Source organism: Lactuca serriola, chromosome 3 (genome assembly GCF_051521515.1).
Source record: "Lactuca serriola cultivar US96UC23 chromosome 3, Lser_US96UC23_V15, whole genome shotgun sequence".
NCBI classification, from domain to species: domain Eukaryota; kingdom Viridiplantae; phylum Streptophyta; class Magnoliopsida; order Asterales; family Asteraceae; genus Lactuca; species Lactuca serriola.
The window spans coordinates 26,975,485-26,987,969 of NC_136410.1; the positions used below are offsets into that span (position 1 = coordinate 26,975,485).

Consider the following 12,485-nt stretch of genomic DNA (forward strand, 5'->3'; position numbering starts at 1 on the left):
AAACATAATAGAATTTGTTTTTGTGGTTCCTTGGGGAATAGTTTGGGTGTGTGGGAGAGGATATTGAAATCACTTAATTATATTCATGTGGCAGGTGTTATCCCTCATAGTACAACTATTCGGGTTCTTGGTGATGGTTGCTCAATCCGCTTTTGGTATGATATATGGATTGAAAATATGTTGTTGAAACAAAGATTCCCACGTCTTTTCTCTTTATGCCTGAATGAAGATTGTTTCATCTCAGATCATAGGAATGAGGGTGGTTAGCGGTGGGAGTGGAGGCGTGACATAAGGGGAGGATTAGAATCTTATCAACTCATGGAATTGAACTCTCTGATTGAGAATGTTACCTTTAATTCCCATGCAGATTCGTGGAGTCGGAGTTTGAATAACATGGGAGTCTTCTTGGTTGCTAATGTTAGGAAAGCTCTTGATGACTTTTTCCTTCCTATTTCAGTTTCCGAAACTAAATGGAACACTTTTTCGCTTAGAATAGCCAATACTTTCATTTGGAGGTTGATGTTAAATCGGTTTCCTGTTAGACAATCTCTAATTGATAAAGGAATTAATGTTCCTTCTAGGGGTGCAAATGAGCCAAGCTACTCGTGAGCTACTCGGGATCAGATCGTTAAAAGCTTGAATCGAAACCAATTTTAAACGAGCCCGAACCGAGCTCGAGCTTAATATTAAGCTCGTTTATTAAACGAGCTCAATATCGAGCCTATGTCACTAAGCTCGATTAGGCTCGCGAGCTAAATGAGCCTTTATATAGAATAATTTATTATTATTTTTATATATTAAAATAAAAACATATTTGGGGATTAGGGATTTAGGGTATTAGTAAACGAGCTTCTTAATAAGCTCGAGCCGAGCTTAAGCTTATTTAGACATGTCAGACAAAAAGGATTCGAGCATGAGCCCAAGTCGAACTTGTATAATTATTTACGAGCTCGAGCCGAGCTTAGTACAAGAAGCTCGAATCGAGTCGAGATCGAACTCGAGCCTTGTATAACTTAAACGAGCCCGAGCCGAGCTTGGCTCGGCTCCGGCTCGGCTCGACTCGTTTGCATCTCTAGTTCCTTCAATCACTTGCCATGTTTGTAATGGAGATTCAGAAACTATTCTCATTTGTTCCCGTTATGCGACCTAGATACTCAAATATGGCATAATATCTTCAGATGGTTGGACCGGTTATTTGTGCCTATGACATCGATCTCTTAGATTTTTTGTGGTTGAATTTGCAGCCTTTATCGAGTGGTAAGAGGAAAATGATGGATCTGATTATAATTTCTACGCTTTGGGTGTTATGGTTTTATCGAAATTATGTGGTTTTGGAGGAAATAAGTACCGAAGACAAATGTTTTTTTTATTCTATAGAGGATCTTTCTTTTTCTTGGTACAACTCTAGGAATAAAAAATGTAATATTTCTTGGGTTGAGTGGTTGCAAAATCCTCTCAATGCATTTCTAGTGTAGTTGAACTTTTTCCTCTAGTTTCTTGCTAGAGGCATTTTTGTTTTCTAATAACTTTCAGCCGTTCAAAATAAAAATTATGATGGAGAACGATTTGGCAAAGACTCTATTGCATTCATGGTGGTCGAGATTGAAGATGTTCAAGATTTTGAATTTTATTTTTCTTTTTTGTTTTTAGTTTTAAGAAATTTTTTCTCTAAACAGACGACCATCTGATGCCAACTAGATACCAATAACCAGTTAACCCCTTCATATTTTTGATATTGACATTTTTTGTAACGCCCCGATTCTCGAATACCAAATTTATGGTTATAAATTCTCATGAATTCAAGATCTACTCGACGAGTTGGTTGTCTGACTCATCGAGTAGCAGCGGGTTTGGGCCACGTGTTTAAGTGACCAACTTGCCGAGTCAGAAGAGTGACTCGACGAGTTGGAGTTGGAGGGTGAAACCCTAATTTCCGGGGTTTGGCACCCTATTTAAGGGATCATTAGCCTCCCTTAGTTCTTTTGAAGCCTCTTGAGAGTCCAGAAACCCTAATTCGTGTGTGTGCTCCATATTAGTGTAAATTTCAAGCTTAGAAAGAAGACCTTGATGCAAGAAGCTTGAAGATCAACAAGTTGGAGGCAAGAATGTTTGTGGGTCTGAAGTCTATCTTAGCTAGCTTCATTTGAGGTATCAATTCATGATCTTGGTCTCATTCCTTTATAGATCTCTTTGGATGAAGTTAGGGCTTCTTGGCTTGGTTATAAAGTTATTCTTGGGTATAAGCTCAGATCTGAAGTTGTAACTTCAGATTTGAACTCTCTTTGATTTGTAAGTCCATAAAGCTATCAGCATTGGTAAGCATGAAGCCCTCCTTAAGTGTAAAACCCCATTTCAAGCTTGGTTTTGGCATTTTGAGTCATTAAAGCCTTGCATGCATGTAAAGTTTGCAACTTTACGTGATAAGCATGCCTTGGGAACTTGGATCTGCAGTATGGAGCCTTGGCATGGCTTGAAAAACATCTGTATGGATGAAGGACTGAAGGGACTCTACGAGTCGCATGGTAGACTCGGCGAGTCATATGAAGATGGTCATGAACTTGACGAGTTGGATGAACAACTCGGCGAGTCTGATGAAGATTGACTTGGGCTCGGCGAGTGGCATGGTGACTCAGCGAGTTGGCAAGTTATGCAAGGAACTCAACGAGTAGCTGAGGGTACTTGACGAGTTGAGGTCAACATGGACTGTTGACCTTGACAGTTGACTTTGACATTGAACCAAGGATTGACCAGTTTGACTTTTGAGTGTAATTGGTAAGCGGATATTATGAATTGGATCATTGATGGTTATAGGTGTTGGAGTTTGGGGCAGTGTTTTCGGAGCGTGATTTCGTGGTTCAGTACGACATTGCAAGGTGAGTTATCCTCACTATACCCAAGGGTCTAAGGCACCAAGGCCGGCCATTTGAATTGTTATTTGGTTATGTTATGCTAGTATGATCTGTTAGATCGGTATCCTAGAGGGTAGGGTGATATTGTGTGCTATGTGGTATGACTTGTTAGTTCGGTATCCTAGAGGGTAGGATAATATTATGAGGTATGTGGTATGATCCGTTAGATCAGTTGTTGTCTATAGACTGTTATGTGATTATCTGTTATATGTGCACATGTTTGTTTGGCGGTTGAGGCTTATCTGCTTTGTGCGAAAGCCAATAGGCATGGGCATTCCAACCAGTTGGTTGTGGGCCGTGAGTATTCCATCCCGATGATGACTGGACTCATAGTATGTGGGCATTCCAACCTGTTGGTTGTGGACATGGGGTATTCCATCCCGAGGATGATTGGACCCATAGTATGTTGGCATTCCAACCGGATGGTTGAGGGTCTGGGGTATTCCAACTCGATGGTTGACTGGACGCATAGTATGTTGTTTATGATTATATGTGTATTATTATGGGTATGGGTATTTTGGGGGAATTCACTAAGCTTTCGGGCTTACGGTTTCAGTTTATTGTTTCAGGTACATCAGGGGATCACGGCAAGGCGAAGACATGATCGTACAACTCCTCATGATTTGTTTATGTTTTTGGGAAAACTCTGATATTAGATATTTTGAAAACAAACTTTGTAATGATAAATAGTTTTAAATGTTTTGAAAAAGTTTTAATTTGGCATGAAATTTTTGGGTGTGACATTTTTAACATATAAAAATCGAGTTTATTCCTTTATAAAGCCAAAAAATAACATGAAGTACCTTTTAAACCAAAAATGCTTAGATTGTCAGGCGATAGTGATAGTATCCAAGATTATTAAAAACATGATTTTGATCGTAGAATTGCATGATTCTACTATCCTGTATCAGTATTTCGAATTCCGATCTTAGCAAACTCGTTTTTAGGTAGAATTGTAGTAGAATTGTAAAATCGGATCGTGGAATCGTAAAGTCGTAAGCGTTCCGATTCTACCTACACTAATTTTTTTTCGACCAACTTTCCTTCTCATTTGATTCTAATTAAACGAGTATAATTCCAAAACTCTAAAAGGAAACAACAAACGAAAAGCAACGATTAGTATAGTTGAACTGTTGATGTTTCAAAAATGAATTACTTAAAAGAGATGAGCATGAAATATAGTTTCGTGATTTGCAAATAACTATATATACTCATCGTTTATTTTTTATTTTTTATTTTATTTTAATATGATGGTTCAACCGTTTGCAATTTAACACATAAGTAATATGAACAAAATAGTCCAATAATTCATAAAAAAAATGAATAGTCATATTGTATATATAATATTTTTGGCATTTTATGTTAGTTTTGATTAAGTGGGATGGTTTGGAAAGTGAATAGTGTGTACAATTGATGTTAGATAATCAACAACAACATTTTTCATTTTGACATTATTTTTTAGATTTTTTTGGATATCCGAATGAAAACTAGTTAAAACTAGCACTCGCAGTAGTTCATTAGTAGAATCTTACAATTCCGATTTGATTTTACGATCACAATTTTATAAACCTCAAAATAATTTCGATTTTGTAAACCTTTGATATTATCCCTAAATTTTATCCTAATTTTAGTTTCTTATGGATGTGAAGGTTGATATCTTGAAAATAGGTCCAAGTTATTTCAGGTCATTATTTTTCTGTCTATAACAAAAATATATTAATAAAAAAATCCAACTTGCGATCCGTGTCCCCCTTTCATCGACCCATCTAAAGATCTAATCATCATTTTCTTTTTCCATAGTTTCTCCATACTTCCACTACAATTTTTAATCTAGGGTTTTTAAATTCCGTTAATGGCGCTATCACATCCCTAAATTGGACACAACATCCATCGCCATGGAAGCTCGTAGTTATAGTAATGCTGCCGCATCCGCACCAGATGGCGGTACTGCTGCTCCACCGCCTGCACCGCCTCCGATGTCCAGTGTCAATGCTCCACCGCCCTTCTTGGTCAAGACTTACGATATGGTGGATGATCCTGCTACCGATAACGTTGTTTCTTGGAGTGCTACGAATAACAGCTTCGTCGTCTGGGATCCGCCCGAGTTCGCTAAAGACCTTTTGCCCAAATACTTCAAGCACAATAACTTCTCCAGCTTTGTTCGACAGCTTAACACTTATGTATCATCCTGTTTCCCTTCCTATTGAATTTCAAGTTACTGTTGACATGATTCTCTGATTGCTCTGTATTTGATTGGTTATGTTTCTAATTGCAGTAAATGATTAGATGTTAACAGATTTGTAAACTCCAATCACTTTTCACGTATGATGATCCACTAGGTTAAGAGTTCAAAATTTTAGGGCAAGAAAGGTCAACTATTCACATTCTGGTTGCCTGGAAATGTGTAGACTGTAGAGTTGTCAAAGATCTTATTACTGACTATTTCTGAGCGTACAAAGTAATACCAAAAAGCAGATTATCATTCACTATGTAACATCAATGCTTATCTTTGTAATTGGGCAAATAGATACCACCAACATTGCATCCTCTTCCTTGTGATGTGAGGTTTCAGGAAAGACAAATCATGAAATGTAAAACCCCATTTTCAGATTGATCTTTCTGGTTGACTGGTTGTCAGATTATATTCTTGAGTGTCAGTCTGCACTTCTGGTGTTTTTGTTGGATTTTCAGTGGATCTTGTAGGTTGAATTAGTCTGAGATTGTCAACTTCCAATTGTCTTTTTCATACCATAATCGGAAAAATGCACTCAATCCTTTTTGGTTACCTTTTTGTTAGTTGGAATCATATCTGTATAAAGCCATAGCAGCTCTAAAACATTGAAGATACTGAGATCATTTAGTTTCTTATTTCCTTTTCCCCATTTGCTTAGATCATGAACCTCAATAAGACTAACTAAATCACAGAGATAAGAATATAAGATTAGATAATGTTGGCTTCATTTTTCTTTCTCCTGTTATATATATTTTAACCCTATTTCATAGTTTGATCCTCATTCTATTCTTTCTTTTGAGGTGTTTCCAAACAGGGTTTTCGAAAAGTCGACCCTGATCGATGGGAATTTGCAAACGAAGGATTCTTAAGAGGCCAAAAACACCTGCTCAAAACCATCATCCGCCGGAAATCCACCTCCGGCCACCACCAACCGCCGCCACAACCCCACCAACAAACCACCTCTGTTAGTGCATGTGTTGAAGTCGGAAAATTCGGTCTAGAAGAAGAAGTAGAAAGGCTAAAAAGAGACAAAAACGTCCTGATGCAAGAACTTGTGAGATTAAGACAACAACAACAAAGCACAGACAACCAAATGCAATCAATGGTGCAACGCCTTCAAGGCATGGAACAAAGACAGCAACAAATGATGTCATTTTTAGCAAAAGCAGTCAACAGCCCGGGATTCTTGGCACATTTTGTACAACAACAAAACGAAAGCACAAAATTAATAACAGAAGGAAATAAAAAAAGAAGGTATAAAGAAGAAGACGGGGGCATTTCAGACAATTCATCTGATGGAAGGATTGTTAAATATCAACCAATGATGAATGATGCTGCACAAGCAATGCTTAAACAGATCATGAAACTAGACACTGCATCTCCACGTTTAGGTCCTTTCACTTCAGGGGTAACCCTTCAAGAAGTCAACCCACCACCAGCCTCCGGTCAACCCTATCTACCATCAGTCACCGGTGTATTATCCGCACCTCTACAAGCAAATTCCAATGTCATTGCAACAAATCAAAGTCCGCTAGCGGAGGGTCAACAGCTGCCCGAACTGCCCGAACTACCCGAACTGCCCGAGCTCTCACAGTTACAAGATATGGTGCCCGAACTGTATCCTGAAACACAGAACTTGGTGGATGAGAAGCTTCAGTTAGAAATTGGGGGGTTTTCGCCTGATGTAGATGTAGAATGGGACAATAATTTGCTGACCGAAATGGAGAAATATCTGACCGCGTATGACCCGTCATGGGAGCAGTACATTGAGGGAAGCCCGGAGGTTGACACGGCTGATGACATGGACGCGGGCCCAGGCCCGGGGGATGATGTCATGAATGGAGTTGATAGCAAATCTTCAGAAAGCAGTGAGTGTTCGAGGTCTCAAGTGCAACAGCTTACTACACAAATGGGGCTTCTTTCTTCAAATACTAGAAAATCTTGAAGCCATATATACAAAACATGTGAGGTAAAAATCCGAAAAAGAATTATGATATTTGTCGTAGTCGTTAGTGTGTTTGTCTTTTTTTTTTTTTTTTTGCTTACCCTCGAAGGGAAAAGCTAATACTTGATTCAAGATTTGCCTTCTTTTTGCATGAGGTACTTGTATACCTAAAATTTCGGACGCTTTATTATGTCTTTTAGAAAAGGAAAAAAGAAAACATTTATTATAGAAGTTCAAACTCGTAATCTTTGTTGGGTGAGGTATTTGTATACATGGCATGACATGACATGACATGTTGTATTGTGATACTGTGTTTGATGTGCACTGGACTAGGACCAGAGGGATGTGAGTAAGACAAAAGACAAAATAGGTGTGGAAAGTTTGTCTAATATGTTATGGATGTATCTATCAGGTAGAGTATGGAGGAGAAGTAGCAAGGAATGTTGAGCCAATGAAAGTAGGGGTATATTTGTACAGCGACATGAGATAGATCTCTTGAGGTCAGAAATATAAACTGAGATCAGCTAAGTTATATACTTTTTAATTATGTAAATAAGCCAACAAATTAGATATTGAAATGAAGCTTAAGTGCATGACTAATTTACCTTATCAAGTTATATGGATATGATTGTATTTGATATTAGTGATGCTCAACTCAAGGAAGAGCTTCTTGGGTTGGGACATGTCAATTCCATTGTAAAATAAATTCTTGAACAACCTTTTAAATGTATGACTATAGACACACAGCCTTTTATGAATAGTCATGTTCTTGAACCTCACAACAAAATTTATAAATAAGTTCAAATACACTTTGATTTATATAAAGTAATTTACTCTAGTTTCAAAAACAAACCAATATAAATGCGGAATATGTAAAAGTGATCAGATAATGTTGGTGATTTTAGTGATATTAATATATTTTGGTGTAATCATCATTAATAATGAGATAGACTAAGTTCCATTTACTAACCGAGATAGAAGGAACGTGATGCACACTCGGAATGATAAAGGTGAACCCGAGAATACGGGGATCTAGGGGTAGCGCCCCTGGGTGTAGGGTTCCAATTCCAAGGGGTTGTGTCCCTGGTGGGGGGGTCTAGGGACACCGCCTCCAGCGGGTCCAATGGGTAGAGCCCTTGGCGGGGTCTAGGGCAGAGTCATATTTTCCAACCATGTATTTTCTGGAGAAAACTATTACTTACTAATATTACCATGTATTTTCTGGAGAAAATTATTACTTACTAATATCATGCTGATGTCATAAGTTGGTTATGTCTTAATAACCAACAATTTTGACGCAAAAAAAGATGCAATTTTCGTTTAACTACTTTCCCTTTGATATAAAAACTTTTTCTAGTTCCATAAAAAGTTTTGGAACTTACATATACGAAAATCATACATTGATTTGTTCTATCTCTCAAGAACACAAAACCAACAAAGTATTTTCTATGTTTTTATTTAAAAGTGGCTTGACTTTTAAATTGAAATTCTTTAGATTATCTCAAATCTGATTTTGTGATACCCCAGGCTATTATAGGGTTGAAATCATAGATTTTAAAAAGTAATTGCAATCACGATCTAAGAAATATTCAAGTATATTGATATTCTCAAGACCCCTAAATCTAACAGATAATAAGATTCAAAATTTTTTCTAGTTTGATGAATCACTTACCAATGATTGATCCATTAAAACATAAAACTTAAAAGATAGACACAAAGCTTGACTAGTTATATATGCTTGTCAACAAATTAAATATTAAAGCTCGATTAATTTACCTTATAAAGTTATATAAATATGATTGTATTTGATAGTATTAGTGGGGAGGCCCATGCATGATGCATAAGTGGATGATACTTTTTAATCAAACATAGATTGCATTTCAACCTGAAGTAAAGATCAATAAAAGATATTGAGAAACAGTCGATGAATTTCAGAATAGAATCCCTAAGTTAATTTTGTTGGTTATATAAATAAAATTATGGTTAAATGCAAGGCATAGCAATGTGTTTCCCTTGATTTGTTTATAATAGCAACCTACTTTTATTTTTCTATATTATAGTATAATACTTTCAGAAATGTAACCGACTACAGTAACAACATCCAAATAGGAAAAATAAATAAATAAATAATTTCAACGTTATAATTGAGTAGATTTTTTAAGTATTATATTGAAATAAAAAAAAAATGATAATATAATCAGATTGATTGGTCAAAGTAAGGAACATTAATAGGAAACAAAGATAGTACAATTCTATAATAGAAGGAAATATATATCATAAGGGGTGTTATGAAAAATTCATATAATCTAACGTATAAACCTCTTTTTAAAACTATGAAAGAATATGAAACCACTCATTGCTCTCTCGTTTCCTTCTTCACATGTTTCTAAAAATAAAACCAAAATTCAATTACTTTCATAGTAAATTGATTGATATAATACTAATAGGAAGGAAAAAAAAATCAAACTAAAACCTAATTATTTGCCACCTTTTTGCCTCCACTTTGACATCCATCACAAACTGTCGATGTTTTCCTCAAATGGGCCAGTCCCAAAAAGCATAGCAAATCAAGTAGACACACCTCAAACTTCGCTATATTCTAAATTTTGGGTACCAACATCTTCCTAGTTTAATCTGTAAATTGGCATTAGAGAAAGGGTAAAGTCTCAAATGTTTCAAGACAATTACTTTCAATGGATAATATTTCAACAACAACAAAAAATGAAAGAGATAATGGCGTAGAACATCTCTTGCAATTGTTTTAACCATGATCTCGTTCTTGTCAAATGCCTTTATATTAGGGCATGCCTTAACATTATTGTGAGGTATGTAAATAATGATTAATTACAGAAGGTATCATCAAAAGTTGAATTTAGAAAAGAGTAGCATGGATGGATATAGCCAGACCAGAACCTTGATTAAAATATCGAATGCAGGTAAGGGTGTATAATTATTGACTTATTGTCTCTAAAAAAATTAACATACAACAGAAAAAAAAATTAGCAAAATCAAATGTTGTAACCACCTTTGTCAATTTAATCAATATATTATATATCATTCACTTTTCATTTAAGTTATGTGCAGGCCGAATGAAGTTCAACAACTGGGTCTAAATTTACCAAAATGATATTAAGATAACATAAAATAAGAAAAGCAAAAAAATATGAAGACCGTTTAAATTCTATGAATATCTAAGTTATTTGCAGGAAGTATCAACATACAAATTATGAAATGAGAGCACACAAGGTTTAAAGATGAAAAAAAACCCTCTCAAGGCTTTGAAATGAGTCAATTTGGAACAATTGTCTTGATTTTTATCTACAAAATCGCTAAAAAAAAACAAAAGATTGGGGAAAACATAGTTGAGGTTTGAATTTGGAAGCCAAAACGGTAGGAAATCGATCATCGTCCTCCTCCCTTGTTCCCTATCTCTCTCTCTCTCTACAAAAATCAGAAATTTAGAATTTAAATATTAGATTCAGATTAACAGATAAGAGAGGTGCAAGCAAAACGAAGGAAATATATATATATATATATATATATATATATATATATATATATATAGAGAGAGAGAGAGAGAGAGAGAGAGAGAGAGAGAGAGTCAAGATCAAATAAGAAGGAAATTTTTGGTAGGAAGGTAAAGTTTTTTTCTACATATTTTTTTCGCGAACAAACAAAATGAATCATTAGATGATTCATTTGTAAGATGATTCACAAGAAAAAATTCTCAAAAAAACATCTCGATGATTCATTTATACAATGATTTTGTTGTTATTCACTAAAATTATCATAAAAGTGAATTTTTTCTTAATTTACTTAAAAATGAATCATAAAGATGTTTTTTTGAGAATTTTTTCTTGTGAATCATCTTATAAATGAATCATCTAGTGATTCATTTATTTTGTTCGTCAAAAAAATATGTAGAAAAAAAACTTCTTACCTTCCTACCAAAAAAAATTTCTTACCGGATATATATATATATATATATATATATATATATATATATATATATATATATATATATATATACACCATTGAAAACTCCAACGGATGCCCATCAAGGTGAAGAACAACGTAAGAAAACAGTGATGATCAATATGTAACTCAAAATCGGAAAGTGAGAGCACATTTATCTCCCTCTTGGATTTTATTCCATCTTTGGGCCTTTGTAGAATGCTAAAAGAAGAAAATTAGCAAATACACTCTCAAGTAGAGGAACAAATTACACTCATAAGCATCTAAAGTTACATAGAAAAAGACATTGATTCCAATACGTGACCATAAATCAAACAATTTCCATGTAAACTGAGCGAAAGAACTAAAGAAAACCAAAAAAAGGATAAGTCGAAGCAAAGTAACCTAATACAATGAAGGAGGTAGCGGCGCTAGGGTAATGGTGGCGGGTAGAAACAACCCGACTCCAAACCACTTGGTATTCGAGCCGGATCAGTACCGACCCCTATGCACAAGCCATCTGGAAATTTATTATATATATAATCATGCTCAAGGAAAAGTTTCTTAGGTATGCCATTGTAAAATAAATGGGAAAATGACTTATAAGGGTAATTATGTTTTAATTTTTTTTTTGAAAAAATACCATTCAAATTTGTTTTGTTCAAAAAAATACCATCCAAGTAGACCTTTGTATAAAATACACCAACAAACTACATACTTTGTTCAAATGTCACCCTTATGGTAACTAACATTTACAAGTAAAAATTAATTAAGGGAAACAAGAGAAAATGACTCAGGAGAGTAACTATGTTTCAAAATCGTTCAAAAAACACCATCAAAGTTTGGTCTATTCAAAAAACACCATCTAAGTAAGTTCTTTGTACAAAAAACACCAACAAACTATATGTTTTGTTCAAATGTACCCACTGGTAACCAACTCTTGTAGGTTGAAGTATGAATTGACCTAATTATTGGTGACATGGCGTTAGATGATACCATTCGATTGGGACAAACCTCAAACTTTTTGCTAGGATTACTCTTCGTGGTTGATGTCAAAATTCGAGAAGGATGCCCACAGCCACAAGGGTTTGTATCATCAAATATATTTTGTCTTTGAAATGTATGAGCTTGAGTTGGAGATTGTCAATTTAGTAGAAAAAGAAGCAATCATATGAGAAGAAGTCATTTGTTCACGAAGAAAGCCTAAATCAATTTATAAAGGAGGAACATATCAACTAATGTCATATCATTAATTATTATTGCATGTCACAATAATTAGGCCAAATCACCATTTAACCTGCAAGAGCCAGTTACCCGGTGAGTAATATTAGAAAAAAAGCATAGTTTGTTGGTGTTTTTGGGTTTTTATTCAAAAATTGTTTCAAAAAACATAAACAATGCAACAAAAGACTTGTGATTTGAACAAAAATAAAACTAGTTTTAT

The 12,485-nt window shown here is 35.1% G+C and overlaps 1 protein-coding gene across 1 annotated transcript; it reads left to right on the top strand.

Moving 5' to 3' along the window:
• The first annotated feature begins 4,662 nt into the window (after positions 1-4,662).
• LOC145091727 (heat shock factor protein HSF8-like) lies at positions 4,663-7,847 on the top strand. Its single transcript, XM_079029504.1, has 3 exons — positions 4,663-5,089; positions 5,957-7,111; positions 7,500-7,847. Exons 1-2 carry the CDS (start codon positions 4,805-4,807, stop codon positions 7,085-7,087), a joined length of 1,416 nt encoding a protein of 471 aa, XP_078885630.1. The 5' UTR covers positions 4,663-4,804; the 3' UTR covers positions 7,088-7,111; positions 7,500-7,847.
• Positions 7,848-12,485: the final 4,638 nt, after the last annotated feature.